The 16,052-nt window shown below is 42.6% G+C and overlaps 1 protein-coding gene across 2 annotated transcripts; it reads right to left on the bottom strand.

Annotated features, from left to right (window-relative positions):
- Positions 1-5,488: 5,488 nt before the first annotated feature.
- On the bottom strand, positions 5,489-9,746 carry LOC120063775 (translationally-controlled tumor protein homolog). 2 transcript variants are annotated; one of them, XM_039014069.1, is made up of 6 exons: positions 9,637-9,746; positions 8,849-8,922; positions 7,469-7,653; positions 7,188-7,293; positions 6,835-6,951; positions 5,489-6,167 (listed from the first exon to the last, which is right to left on the bottom strand). In XM_039014069.1, the coding sequence occupies exons 1-6, from the start codon at positions 9,662-9,664 to the stop codon at positions 6,165-6,167; spliced, it is 513 nt and encodes a 170-aa protein (XP_038869997.1). In that variant the 5' UTR covers positions 9,665-9,746; the 3' UTR covers positions 5,489-6,164. The 2 variants fall into 2 exon arrangements, with proteins under 2 accessions (XP_038869997.1, XP_038869998.1); XM_039014070.1 differs by having other exon boundaries at positions 8,832-8,922; positions 9,637-9,651.
- Between the last annotated feature and the right edge of the window lie 6,306 nt (positions 9,747-16,052).

Raw genomic sequence — 16,052 nt, 5'->3', positions numbered from 1 at the left:
ACGTTTGACCCAAGTTAAATAATTTAAAGGCAATGCTACCAAATACTAATTGAGTGTATGTTAACTTCTGACCCACTGGGAATGTGATAATAAAAGCTGAAATAAATCATTCTCTACTATTATTCTGACATTTCACATTCTTAAAATAAAGTGTTGATCCTAACTGATTTAAGACAGGGAATTTTTACTAGGATTAAATGTCAGGAATTGTGAAAAACGGAGTTTAAATGTATTTGTCTAAGGTGTATGTAAACTTCCGTCTTCATCTTTATTTCAGCTTGGTTTCCATTTTCTTGTTTGGCGCAGACCTTAGGGCATAGAATCTATTGGTGGTGGATCCATAGCAATGATACAAAAAGAAACAGACACGCACACTCCTAATGTAGGTGCATGTCTAATGGTGCTTTTAGTAATACAAACCTATGCTCCTAACGCACATCTAATGAACCTCGCGGGACTAGGTAATGGCTTCCCTATGCTAATGACCTATTGATTATTGGTTTCCCTTAGCGTAATGACCCAGACACATATGCCTTCCCTTAACCTAATGACCTATTGATTAATGGCTTCACAGTGCACGTCTAATGGCCCAGATACATATGGCTTGTATTGATTCTGCTTACTACTCTAAGATGTATAATGTGCACATATGTACTGGAAAATTCCCAATAGTACTGATTCCATACCAATATTCGCCTAGCCATAACTACAAATCGTTGTTTGATATTCATGCGCTTCCTTCAAACGCAAGCGTTCAATGCATTCAACTGAAATGTGTCTTCCGCATTAAACCCAACCCCTCTGAATCAGAGAAGTGCGGGAGGCTGCCATAATCGACATCTCCACGTCTTCAGCGCCCAGGGAACGTTTATGCCAGGCTGTCAGCCTTTTTTGTGCATTCTGTCTTCAACTAGGCCTAATGGTATTGTTCAGTAAAAATGCCTAAAACCCATAGGCTACCTCTTGGGTTTTTGTTCAGTTGTAGCACTGAACAAACATATAAACGCAACAGGGAAGAAGCCTGTTACAGTTGATATAAGGTAAACAGTCAATTGAAATCAATTCATTAGGCCCTAATCTATGGATTTCACATGACTGGGAATACAGATTATGCATCTGTTGGTCACAGATACCTTGAAAAAAAAAGGGGCGAGGATGAGAAAACCAGTCAGTATCTGGTGTGACCACCATTTGCCTCATGCAGGGCGACACATCTCCTTCGCATAGAGTTGATCAGGCTGTTGATTGTGGCCTGTGGAATGGTGTCCCACTCATCTTCAATGGCTGTGCAAAGTTGCTGGATATTGGTGGGAACTGGAACACGCTGTCATACACGTTGATCCAGAGCATCCCAAACATGCTCAATGGGTGACATGTCTGATGAGTATGCAGGACATGGAAGAACTAGTACATTTCCAGCTTCCAGGAATTGTGTACAGATCCTTACGACATGGTCGCTGTGCATTATCATGCTGAAACATGAGGTGATGGCGGCAGATGGATAGCACTACAATGGGCCTCAGGATCTCATCAGGGTATCTCTGTGCATTTATATTGCCATGGATAAAATGCAATTGTGTTCGTTGTTGGTAGTTTATACGTGCCCATACCGTAACCCCACTGCCACCATGGGGCACTCTGTTCACAACATTGACATCAGCAAACAGCAAAAGGCCTCGTTTCTAACAAGACATGTGTCACATTCCCACAGGTGCCCTGTCTTTTTACCAAACTTCACCAAATCCAAACCCACCTGAACGAATTTAAGTGGTTCAGTTCAGTGTGACACGTGGCTGCATATTCAGTCCAGTGCTGAAGTATATTAAGTAACACTTTTTAGCCCTGTTGTACTGAAATAAAGAATACAATCTGATTAAAACCAGAATTCTGTTATTGATTTGTGTGTGTGTCTGTGTGCGTGTCATTGATGCAAACATGTACTGTCTTTGTTTCAGATAAGATCAGTCTGGAGGGCATAATGGTATAGAGAGCAGAGTGCAGACCTCACGTCAATGAAAACTACATGAAACTAAAGAAGTGAGTGAAACAAAATTCAATACAACTAAATATAATGAGGCGACTGTTTTATAAAGCATCACTGATAGATACTGTAGGCTATTTCTCCTGGCTTCCTTTCTGAGTGAGTTTAGTAGATGTGGAGGAACAGTAGTCATATCTAAGTGCAGGAGAATGCCTAATAATGGAATGAATGTCTTCCATACTGTTTTATTGTCGCTGAGGTTGGCAGGGATTGCTATAGTAACTGTTCTGTGTGTGCTATAGCAACTCTTCTCTCTCCCTGAGTGTTTGAGAACATGCATGCTTGCCTGTGTCTGTATATGTACAGTAGTGACAATACTGTGCATTATACTAATAGGCTATATTCACTATTCAACCATTGTACAACATAGTGTGCCATTGTGTCTTTATCACCTGCTCTGCCCAATGGGACGCTTCTCTCAATGAGACCCTATATCTTCATTAATTTCTCTGCTTCTCTCAATCAGACACTATATCTTCAATAATTTCTCTGCTTCTCTAAATCAGACCCTATATCTTCATTAATTGATCTGCTTCCCCCAGAGAGATCTGGGAGATCTGCTTCTATCAGGTGTTTGCAGTGGCGATTTTAGAATGTAAATCTTGGTGGGGAAAAAAATAAAATAAATTGTATTAGATGCATGCCAGCAAAGCCACAACACAACACATCACAACACTAAACAATACATCAATTACAGTATAAGGGTAACAAACGGTGCCCACAAACTGTTAGGGCCTACATAAAGCTGTTCCAAAAGCTGAGCTTTCTTTTCAGCACCATGGAGTGAATCCTTACCACCGCTACACCTGGTTATCAGCGGAGCCTTGTCTGGCAGCGAAACAGATCATTTAGCTTAATTTACTGCCTTTTTAAAAAACATAGCTGATATCGCTGACTTGCTTAAACAAATGTGGTTCCTGCTGACAATTGAGATGTACAAATATGGCATAAGGGAACGATGAGCGGATACAAAGCAATCCGTAATTTTGATTAAGACATTAATGAGCGAGCTAAGACCGACGTAGTCAATATAACTATTTGTTCAGCACTTGAAATGTACAGCGACAGAATTCAGAACATGAGCTGTATTTACAGTATTCTCTCTGTGGGACCAAGTCAGAACCGTATGATAAATAAAGGGGGCATATATTTGATGATGAAAATTCTCTAAAACAAGCTATAAACTACATGTTCACAACCAAGTCTGAACAGTAGGCTACAACTGGGAACTCGGTTATGAGGGGGAAAGGGGCCAAATTATTAGGATGAGACACGTGGGCTACTAACAGCTTACTACACAATGTACACGTAGGATTACTTTCTTAGTATATCTCCCTGGCATATTACATAATTTATGTAGCAGCATACAATACATTTTTGGACTCACATTTGTGCTGTTCACACTTGAACAGGAAAGTGGCGCGGCTGTCCTTCTTGTGGGTAAATTTTGTCATCAAACTTTGTCATCAAAGTCTGTCATTCTCTGGATTTGTGGTGCTTTAAATACAACTGGGGAAAAAACAAGGTCGAATCAGGACGTCAGTGATCTTCAGGTCGGAGCTCTAGAAAGAGGCCCGAGTTCCCGACTTGGAATTCCGAGTTGGATGACCGCTCAAAACATATTTCCCAGTCGGAGCTCGTATTTTCCGAGTTCCCAGTTGTCTTGAACTCACTGAAGTCTGAGATTTCCCAGTTCCGAGTTTCCAGTTGTTTTGAACGCGGCAGAAGTCATGCTGGATTGACAGCATGGCCAATGTATTCAACCTCTTCTGCCCATGGTGTTGCGTGTGAATGTTTATCCTTCTAAGCTAGGAAAAGAGACCCTTAAACCCTGACTTGGACCACACAGCCTCTCCACCAAATAGCAGGCAGGGGAAGCTAAATAGCGATTGCTTTGTAAACCACTCGTTGTTGAATTTGCGATTTCCAACTCGTTGTCTAATGTTTATGTCCAATGGCCGATGAGCACCGATACATTTTATTTATAATTTCTCTTCATATGACAAGGATTGAAAAGGATGATGACTGCTTGTCTAGCTTGCTAGCTAAGATTTTGAATGTCCAATCAAAGCTACTGTAGATATCACGGGAATTGACGTAATTTTATTTGTGGCCAATGACCTTGAGCCTTCTTGGATGGGCACCTCTAATGTAACTCTATGGCAGCACCCAAGGGGGCTTGAACTTTCAATCTCTCCCTGTAGATTTTGCAGTGATGTAGTGTCCCCAGGAGTGACAGAGAACTGAGCCAATCACGGCGCAATTAGAGAAGATTACCAACCCCTACGCTCTGTATTTTCACCTGGCTGACTCTCCACCACAGAAAGCAGAGCAAGGCTGAAACACCTGCATTTTGGAGCTACCTTACTCAAGAAAACAAAAAAAGAGACCATCTTCGTATGCAGCTTTATTAACTCTAAATGTTTGAAAACTGATGTGACACGTATTAATGCAAAATATCATGCAAAACAGGCAACAAAAAAATAATATATACATATCCATATATATATATATATATTTTATAGCTAAACAGGGCTCAGCCCCACCTACCCTGAATGACTGGTCGCTACTGGGTGTTTGTATGTGTGTTAATGTTATCATTTGTATTCCTCTGTATCTCGCTCTCCTCAGATTACAGATCGAGGTGTCTACCAAGTCCCAGCATCTGACCGAGCAGATAGACAGGGCTGTCACCAACAACTTCAAACTTGTTTCCAACCATGTTGCTAATGTAAGAACACTGCCATATCACATATTAAAAAGCAGTGTTTGTGTGTGTGTGTGTAACTGCCTGCTTGCATGCTCCTGAAGGTTACATGCATATCTTTATAGTGTTGGATCAACATACACCTGGAACTGTAATGTGCACTTCTACCATGCTCCCTCCTTGCCCGTGTGGGTTTTCTGTGGGCTGTGTGTTGTGTGTGTGTAGGTGGAGTATGAGAAGAGGAAACATTTTTGGTCTCAGACATATGTAAAGGAGATCCAGAGAGATGTGTTTTGTTTGTGTTTCCTGTAGACCCACTTGAAGGAGATCCTGAGCGAGATAGGCGTGTACAATGCTAAAGGAACCCACAAGAGCACCTGGGAACTGAAGCCAGAGTACCGCCACTACCAGGGAAGAGGGGAGGAGATGAAGAGTGACTAGCCCAGAAAGGAGCATCCTGCCTGGGATATGGACGTTGTCCCAAGGGCCTCCCATCATGGTGGAGAGTTGGGAGGAGTCTTTCTGTTCTTTGACTGGTACCCAAAGTCACATGACCAGAGTGTCTGCTTGTTGCATATTTTCCATTTTCACTAAATATGTAGGACTACTTACTTGACAGAACAAGCTTTAGAGATAAACTTTTCAACAAAAAGGCCAATGGTATTAACATAACATATCTTTCATGGATCCAATGATTGTATCATCTACATTTTTAAACAAATCAACACCACAACTGGAAATGTATTACCCAGTGTTAGTTTTATTTTTCACAACTCAAATCAGGAAGTCCTAAGCTATCCCACTACTTTTAGTAAGGGTGTCGCATCTAATGGAACTGTAAACCAAGCAAATGGAGGCCTGAGAGTTAAATCAAATCAACAATAAATAACCAATTAATGAATAACTAATCAGTGGACTGAAACATTGTCTTTGCAGAGATTAACAAATCATCCCAGCAAACTGTGTGACATATTGAATGTTCCAGGTAGAAATGTAACATATTAGACCTGACACAATTCCTTATTCTGCATGATAGAAATGTATATATATATGTATATATATATATAGAGCATATATGCCTCCATCTGAATGTTCTGATTGGGCCTTCCTGAATATACCAGTTACCAGAACACTGCAATAGTCAGAGTTTAACACAGTAATCAGTAAGGTCAATTACAAAATCAACACCAAATACTGTCACAGCTCCCCTTCAGCCAACCCCATAGACATGACATGGTTTGGGCATCTTATAATACTTTAAAGTAATACTTCCATTCCAATCAGATATAATATAAAAATTGTAACTAAATGCTTTCAATCCAAATGTAATACAGAGCAGTCCTCTCGTTGGTTGGTGGTCGTGGGTCAGGTGAGATGCATCTGAGCAGCCAATCGAAACAAAGTTAGTCCAGAGTGTTACTGTGAAAGAGAGGAGAGGAAGGTCAGTGGTTATAACACATGAGTAGACTGGTTATAAGTTATAACATAATCAGTGTGTTAGACATGAGTAGACTGGTTATAAGTTATAACATAATCAGTGTGTTATTAGACATGAGTAGACTGGTTATAAGTTATAACATAATCAGTGTGTTAGACATGAGTAGACTGGTTATAAGTTATAACATAATCAGTGTGTTATTAGACATGAGTAGACTGGTTATAAGTTATAACATAATCAGTGTGTTAGACATGAGTAGACTGGTTATAAATTATAACATAATCAGTGTGTTAGACATGAGTAGACTGGTTATAAGTTATAACATAATCAGTGTGTTATTAGACATGAGTAGACTGGTTATAAGTTATGACATAATCAGTGTGTTAGACATGAGTAGACTGGTTATAAATTAGAACATAATCAGTGTGTTAGACATGAATAGACTGGTTATAAGTTATGACATAATCAGTGTGTTAGACATGAGTAGACTGGTTATAAATTAGAACATAATCAGTGTGTTAGACATGAATAGACTGGTTATAAGTTATAACATAATCAGTGTGTTATTAGACATGAGTAGACTGGTTATAAGTTATAACATAATCAGTGTGTTATTAGACATGAGTAGACTGGGCTAAAGGGACTCACGCATTTCTCTATCTCAAGGCCGTCTTTGAAGAATGTCATGAAGGGAGTGATGCCGTCCTCACGGAAATCCAGCAGACCAACCATACCATCTGGGTTCATGGACTCACCTGTAAAAAACTACAGTGAGCGGGGGAACAGAGAGAGGGAATGTAAGCGGGGGTAAAGAGAAAATAAGTCAGTGAAACTACATCCACAGGATTCTTCTCCAATCTAGATCTTTTTAGTTTCATAGGCCTGGACCTTCAATCATCACAGCTTGACTGAGCACAAATAGTTGATGTGATGTGAGGAATGCATGTGTAGCTGAATTTGCTGTAGGCAGTAGTAGATGTATAGCTCTAACTAGTAGTTACCTGGTAGTTCTTCATGTTGCCCATGATCTTCTTGATCTCCTCCTGAGCTCCAGCCATGAAGGGCTTCACTCTGTCTGGGTTGTTCTCCTCCAGCTTAGCCTTGATCCTGCACACACCCCCACACACCTTCAACAACTGCTTTTCATTTCAAATAAGGATATTTTCATCTACATAAGTACAGTCACAGTTTTGAGGGGCATACAGGGAGACTGATGGGTCTAGCCTGTATCAGTCCTAGCACACCCAACACATGCACAGACACCCGTCACTAACACACTCACGCCTTCATGTAGTCCTTGATGTAGCCCTTGTATGAGTCCTTGGTGAAGGATGTCTCCTGCAGTTTGTGGTTGAGAACGATGTCCACTCCATTGACTGTGCTGGACTCGCAGCCGTCATCCTGCACCTCCGCCGACGCATTTGCCCCCAACAGACAGTCATCGATATTCTCCGTTCTACTAACCATCTGAGGGGAGGAGGGGGAACACCAGAGGAAGATGGGAAGGAGGGAGGAGAGTGAGTGCTGAATCACTCTGGTTGGGTCCCAATACTGTCAAACATCTTATTCTACACTGCTCAAAAAAATAAAGGGAACACTTAAACAACACAATGTAACTCCAAGTCAATCACACTTCTGTGAAATCAAACTGTCCACTTAGGAAGCACCACTGATTGACAATAAATGTCACATGCTGTTGTGCAAATGGAATAGACAAAAGGTGGAAATTATAGGCAATTAGCAAGACACCCCCAATAAAGGAGTGGTTCTGCAGGTGGTGACCACAGACCACTTCTCAGTTCCTATGCTTCCTGGCTGATGTTTTGGTCACTTTTGAATGCTGGCGGTGCTTTCACTCTAGTGGTAGCATGAGACGGAGTCTACAACCCACACAAGTGGCTCAGGTAGTGCAGCTCATCCAGGATGGCACATCAATGCGAGCTGTGGCAAGAAGGTTTGCTGTGTCTGTCAGCGTAGTGTCCAGAGCATGGAGGCGCTACCAGGAGACAGGCCAGTACATCAGGAGACGTGGAGGAGGCCGTAGGAGGGCAACAACCCAGCAGCAGGACCGCTACCTCCGCCTTTGTGCAAGGAGAAGCACTGCCAGAGCCCTGCAAAATGACCTCCAGCAGGCCACAAATGTGCATGTGTCTGCTCAAACGGTCAGAAACAGACTCCATTGTGTGGGTTGTAGACTCCGTCTCATGCTACCACTAGAGTGAAAGCACCGCCAGCATTCAAAAGTGACCAAAACATCAGCCAGGAAGCATAGGAACTGAGAAGTGGTCTGTGGTCACCACCTGCAGAACCACTCCTTTATTGGGGGTGTCTTGCTAATTGCCTATAATTTCCACCTTTTGTCTATTCCATTTGCACAACAGCATGTGACATTTATTGTCAATCAGTGTTGCTTCCTAAGTGGACAGTTTGATTTCACAGAAGTGTGATTGACTTGGAGTTACATTGTGTTGTTTAAATGTTCCCTTTATTTTTTTGAGCAGTGTATTTCAAGACCATCTGATAGGACTTGTCTATGTAAACTCAGGCATAATGCAAAACTATGAGTTGAGTTAAGATGATACCCAAGTCAATAAGTGTCTCCAAATCTTAATACACCTCACCACCACAACTCAGAGAGCTTATACCTGCAGTGGAGACGCACCTTTCCCTCTACTTCCAATAACATCCCAGTTGGTGATTCTTTGATCTTGTAAATGTCAGAGAACATTTCATCCCCTGCAATAAAACAAAATGAATAGTAACCACATTAATAGTTCACAGTCACAAGGTTACATTGTTGTCAGGTAGTTTGCCTTGGGCCTCGACAGACTTCCCCAGGCCAGGTACTGCTGCTGCCGGCTAACATAGCTGAGCTTGCCCACTAATCCTATTTGTTAGAAGGCTGACAGACATACTAGCAAGATCTGCTAGGTTTACAATGCTAATATAACTGGATTAGAAGCATAACATTAAGATACTAGTATGTGTGCGAATGGTTAGTATGTGGATAATCGTCGAATGTACAGTTCAACCATTGAGTGATTGATAGCGTTTGCTGTTAGTTGACAGTGCCTTTTGACAGCTGACAAATCTGGCAGCGCGCGCATGAAACACAAGCAGCTGCAGGCTGACTAACTAACAAGGTCCACATATCCCAGTACCGTAAACTGCACCTGTTTTGCATCGCGATAAGTAAATATTCTCCTTTGGTTACATTACCAAACATTCCTTTTTTCTTAAAAGCCCCGGCGTGTGTAATAGTAAAACAGTTTATAGTAAAAACATACACAGCTGAGGTTACGTGTGGCCCTGTGCAAGGCCTTAGCCTTTGATTTCACAACACTGGGAACCATTAAAGACCAACACACTTGATTCTGAATATAGATAGCATGACAACATAATAAATAAAATTAAAATACATGAATGGGCATACGATATATTTGTCCATACCAGTGATGATGTCCTTGTAGATGATCATTTTGTCGGATTGAAGTTTCGAATTCGACACAAAGACAACGGAGTCCCCTCACCCTCACTGGCTTGACCAGAAAAGAGCGTCATGCATCCAACGCGGTCTAGTGTACAATTTGCTGTTGAAGTCATATATATTTCACCCATTTATGAGGCAAGTCTGCCCTCTGGCGGATAAAAATACGAAAACCCATAAAAAGACATTACTTTACTATATATAAAGTGGAGCTATACATAGTGTAACGACCCTGGGTTTATAAGCGCGGAAATCGACTCTGCCGCTTGAGCATGCTTTGAGCATGCTTTTGCGGCACAGTCGATAGCGCGCCGGACCTCGGGCTAGGAGGTCGAGGGTTCGAGACCTGCTCCCTGCCTGTTTCATTACACTGGTGTCAGAAGTGATCGGACCTCGCATCCACGACAGTGCGTGTGCTTGGCCGGTGAGCGCGTTCCTGTAAGACGTAAAGTCGCAAGCTAGCGCGAGGACGCGCTCTTTGAAAGGAGGGAGTAGTGTAAAGACCCTGGGTTTATAAGCGCGGAAATCGACTCTGCCGCTTGAGCATGCTTTTGCGGCACAGTCGATAGCGCGCCGGACCTCGGGCTAGGAGGTCGAGGGTTCGAGACTTGCTCCCTCCCTGTTTCATTACAATACTATTATGTTTTTTAAATGTAAAAGTTAGTTTGTTTTGGGTGGAAGGATGGTTGGGGTGACCGGGTTGTGGAGGATACCAATGTGTGTGAGATGTGGTGTTGTCACATCAGTATAGAAGTAGAGGACAGAAACATCATGCACCAACACCATAGAGTACCACAGTATGAGTCATAATACCCATAAAACCTTTTTAGAATCTGGGAGTAAATAGAGCCGAATATATTGATCAAAGTCACCTTGTCCGAGAGAGATATACATGGTTATCAAAACGACACGCCAGGGTAAGCCTGCACTTGTTAGTTACAGCCTCATGCTAATCGCATTAGCCTACGTTAGCTCAACCGTCCCGTGCGGGGACCCACCCAACTTCATAATGAGGCTGAAGATGAGTCTCGTAGTAAGAGGTCAGATACTCCACATCTCCAGGTTGTGAAGGATGGTTTTGTTCTCCTTTTAACAAAAATGTATGCCTTATATAAATAGGACATGTTAATCACAAACATAGTGTGTTGCTAACCCAGCTATTATAGTGTTGCACAAACATAGCGGGACTGCAGTAAAGCTGTTGCTAATCTAGGGTGTCGACTGTGCAAACCAGAAGGTTGAGACAAGATGGAAAAGTGCTGAATTACAAGAAAACAGGAACTGAGTAATGTGTAGCAACCGACAACTCAGCTCAATCTTCACAACAACATTTCCGGACATCTGAATCCTGAGTGCTGTGGGGCTGGGACCAGCCTGGGCACCACCGATAGGCAAGCAAGTTTAAACGACGCTGAGCCTCTACTACAGGCCAACTCTGAAGTTGGAACTACCTCTGTCCCAGTATAAAAGAAGATGTCTGTACTATTCTAGTCAGTTCTCTGCTTTACCCTGCGTGGTGATACAGTGAACCCGTATATACGAAAATTGCATTTACCATTTATCGCTTGAGTTTAATAAAAATACTTAAAGTATATTCGGTGACTCTGAATCACATTTTATCCTGATACCAGATTTGATTGACGCAACCCTTTACAAGGTTCAGCATAACAGTGAGCAAGAGAAGCAACATGTAGTCCTGTATTCTTCAGTTCCTCCACCAATCTAATCAGTACAGTATTTTTGTTCAGAACAGGCCTCAGGGTAAAGGTCTTTCTACACACTGTGGGCAGCTGTTGACACCAGTGGCGGTCAGTGCCATTTAAGATGAGGGAGGACAATTTATTTTCTTCTCATGAGCATGGTCTTATTTCTATTACAGCATATTGGATGACTGTCATTCATATTCCATTCACCCAGTTCAATGTAACATCAATAGGTTTAGGCTACTACATGACACTCAAAATGTCCCTATACCCATCATGAGGTTTCTACAACCTAGCCTATGAATGAAAGTTTACAACGTAGGAACACAGGTCAAAAACAATCTTGAGGTGAGAGACCGTGACATATGCCGCCTTGCACACACTCGCCTGCGTCTAGCTTATCTAAGGTGTAATCATTAGTCAAACAGTTGCAAACAAGAGATTCAATTGGACATAATTCAGGTATTTTTCCCCCCGTTTTGTTTGTTTCCATTTTTATGAAACGTTTTTCAACAGAATCGGCGGAATGAATACACCCCTGATCACACGTACACACAGTTCACTTTCATAGCAGCCACAGTTGTATTCATCTCGCATCTATGCACTCTCTTCCTCTCACCATTTCCCTTTGTTTGTGGACTTCAATGCACAACACATCACCTGTAAAGTTGAAGTCGGAAGTGTACATACACATTAGCCAAATACATTCAACTCAATTTTTCACAATTCCTGACATTTAATCCTAGTAAAAATTACCTGTTTTAGGTCAGTTAGGATCAACACTTTATTTTAAGAATGTGAAATGTCAGAATAATAAAAGAGAGAATGATTTATTTCAGCTTTTATTTCTTTCATAACATTCCCAGTGGGTCAGAAGTTTACATACACTCAATTAGTATTTGGTAGCATTGCCTTTAAATTGTTTAACTTGGGTCAAACGTTTCGGGTAGCCTTCCACAAGCTTCCCACAATAAGTTGGGTGAATTTTGGCCCATTCCTCCTGACAGAGCTGGTGTAACTGAGTCAGGTTTGTAGGCCTCCTTGCTCGCACACGCTTTTTCAGTTCTGCCCACAAATGTTCTATAGGATTGAGGTCAGGGCTTTGTGACAGCCACTCCAATAACTTGACTTTGTCCTTAAGCCATTTTGCCACAACTTTGGAAGTATGCTTGGGGTCAATGTCCATTTGGAAGACCCATACGTGACCAAGCTTTAACTTCCTGACTGATGTCTTGAGATGTTGCTTCAATATATCGACATAATCTTCCTGCCTCATGATGCCATCTATTTTGTGAAGTGCACGAGTCCCTCCAACATGATGCAACATGATGCTGCCACCCCTGTGCTTCACGGTTGGGATGGTGTTCTTCGGCTTGCAAGCCTCCCGCTTTTTCATCCAAACATAACGATGGTCATTATGGCCAAACAGTTCTATTTTTGTTTCATCAGACCAGAGGAGATTTCTCCAAAAAGTACGATCTTTGTCCCCAAATGCAGTTGCAAACCGTAGTCTGGCTTTTTTTATGGCAGTTTTGGAGCAGTGGCTTCTTCCTTGCTGAGCGGCCTTTCAGGTTATGTCGATATAGAACTAGTTTTACTGTGGATATAGATACTTTTGTACCTGTTCCCTCCAGCTGTTCCCTCCAGTTGTTCTGGGATTGATTTGCACCAAAGTACGTTCATCTCTAGGAGACAGAACGCGTCTCCTTCCTGAGCGGTATGACGGCTGCATAGTGTTTATACTTGCGTACTATTGTTTGTACAGATGAACGTGGTACCTTCAGGCATTTGGAAATTGCTCCCAAGGATGAACCAGACTTGTGGAGGTCTACAATTTTTTTATGAGGTCTTGGCTGATTTCTTTTGATTTTCCCATGATGTCAAGCAAAGAGGCACTGAGTTTGAAGGTAGGCCTTGAAATACATCCACAGGTACACCTCCAATTCACTCAAATTATGTCAATTAGCCTATCAGAAGCTTCTAAAGCCATGACATCATTTTCTGGAATGTTCCAAGCTGTTTAAAGGCACAGTCAACTTAGTGTATGTAAACTTCTGACCCACTGGAATTGTGATACAAGGAATTATAAGTTAAATAATCTGTCTGTAAACAATTGTTGGAAAAATGACGTGTGTCATGCATAAAGTAGATGTCCTAACCGACTTGCAAAAACTATAGTTTGTTAACAAGAAATTTGTGGAGTGGTTGAAAAACGAGTTTTAATGACTCCAACCTAAGTGTATGTAAACTTCCGACTTCAACTGTATGTGACCAGGCGATCATAACTGCTACACACAGCCTACATTGTTGTCCCCATATTAGCTAAATAACGTCCTAGTCAACATAGCTAATAGAACTAATGTGTTAGTTAACCCGCTACAATCATGCAATAATGTTACAGTGTATCGTCAGTAAGCAGTTTAGCAGTTACACCGGCAGCTCCGGCGGCAATAAATTAATACAACCAAAAGCTTACCTTGACTTGGAAGAGTTCCAGTGTTGTGTTGGAAAGTCATAGCCAGCTAGCTAACATACTATCCCTCTATTTGAGCCGGGCGTTTGAGTAGGTTAAACTAGCCAGCTGCATTTGCTAGCTAAGTAACTGAAACTGAAAGTGAAAAGAAAAGACGAAATCTCTCTCTCTCAAATCAAATCAAAATGTATTGGTCACATACACATGGTTAGCAGATGTTAATGCAAGTGGAGTGAAATGCTTGTGCTTCTAGTTCCGACTATGCAGTAATATCTAACAAGTGATCTAACAAATTCACAACAACTAACTTACACACACAAATACACACAAATGTAAAGGGGTGAATAGAATATGTACATATAAATATATGGATGAGCGATGGCATGTGGCATAGGCAAGATGCAGTAGATGGTATAGAATACAGTATATACATATGAGATGAGTAATGTAGGATATGTAAACATTATTAAAGTGGTGTTATTTAAAGTGACTAGTGATACTTATATTAATTCCATTTATTAAAGTGGCCAGAGATTTGAGTCTGTATGTTGGCAGCAGCCTCTCTATGTTAGTGATGGCTGTTTAACAGTCTGATGGCCTTGAGATAGAAGCTGTTTTTCAGTCTCTCTGTCCCAGCTTTGATGCACCTGTACTGACCTTGCCTTCTGGATGATAGCGGGGTGAACAGGCAGTGGCTCGGGTGGCTGATGTCCTTGATGATATTTTTGGCCTTCCTGCGACATCGGGTGCTGTAGGTGTCCTGGAGGGCAGGTAGTTTGCCCCCGGTGATAAGTTGTTGCGACCGCACTACCCTCTGGAGAGCCTTGCGGTTGAGGGCGGTGCAATTGCCGTACCAGGCGGTGATACAGCCTGGCAGGATGCTCTCGATTGTGCATCTGTTAAAGTTTGTGAGTGTTTTTGGTGACAAGCCGAATCTTCAGCCTCCTGAGGTTGAAGAGGAGCTGTTGCGCCTTCTTCACCACGCTGTCTGTGTGGGTGGAGCATTTCAGATTGTCCGTGATGTGTAAGCCGAGGAACTTAAAACGTTCCACCTTCTCTACTACTGTCCCATCGATGTGGATGCGGGGGGGGGGGGGGGTGCTCCCTCTGCTGTTTCCTGTAGTCCACGATCATCTTCTTTGTTTTGTTGACATTGAGTGACAGGTTATTTTCCTGACACCACACTCCGAAGGCCCACACCTCCTCTCTGTAGGCCATCTCTTCGTTGTTGGTAATCAGACTGTATTGTTGTCTGCAAACTTGATGATTGGGTTGGAAGCGTGCATGGCCACGCAGTCATGGGTGAACAGGGAGTACAGGAGAGACCTGAGAACGCACCCTTTTGGGGCCCCAGTGTTGAGGATCAGCGGGGTAGAAACGTTGTTTCCTACCTTCACCACCTGGGGGCGGCCCGTCAGAAAGTTCAGGACCCAGTTGCACAGGGCGGGGTCGAGACCCAGGGTCTCGAGCTTAATGACGAGTTTGGAGGGTACTATGGTGTTAAATGCTGAGCTGTAGTCAATGAACAGCATTCTTACATAGGTATTCCTCTTGTGCAGATGGGATAGGGCAGTGTGATGACGATTGCATCGTCTGTGGACCTATTGGGGCGGTAAGCAAATTGGAGAGGGTCTAGGGTATCAGGTAGGGTGGAGGTGATATGATCCTTGACTAGTCTCTCAAAGCACTTCATGATGACACAAGTGAGTGCAATGGGGCGATAGTCATTTAGTTCAGTTACCTTAGCCTTCTTGTGAACAGGAACGATGGTGGCCATCTTGAAGCATGTGGGGACAACAGACTGCGATAGGGATTGGTTGAATATGTCTGTAAACACACCAGCCAGCTGGTCTGTGCATGCTCTGAGGACGTGGCTAGGGATGCCGTCTGGGCCGGCAGCCTTGCGAGGGTTAACACGTTTAAATGTTTTACTCACGTTGGCCACGGAGAAGGTAGCGGGCCGTGTCAGTGGCACTGTATTGTCTTCAAAGCGAGTAAAGAAGTTGTTTAATTTGTCTGGGAGCAAGACGTCTATGTCCATGACGGGGCTGGTTTTCTTTTTGTAATCCGTGATTGACTGTAGACTCTGCCACATACGTCTCGTGTTTGAGCCGTTGAATTGCGACTCTACTTTGTCTCTATACTGACCCTTTGCTTGTTTGATTGCATGGCGGGGGGAATAGCTGCACTGTTTGTATTCGGT

The sequence above is a fragment of the Salvelinus namaycush genome, chromosome 19, assembly GCF_016432855.1.
Source record: "Salvelinus namaycush isolate Seneca chromosome 19, SaNama_1.0, whole genome shotgun sequence".
NCBI lineage: Eukaryota > Metazoa > Chordata > Actinopteri > Salmoniformes > Salmonidae > Salvelinus > Salvelinus namaycush.
Note: the sequence above shows the minus strand (reverse complement) of the source record. Positions and strands in the feature narration are given on the sequence as shown.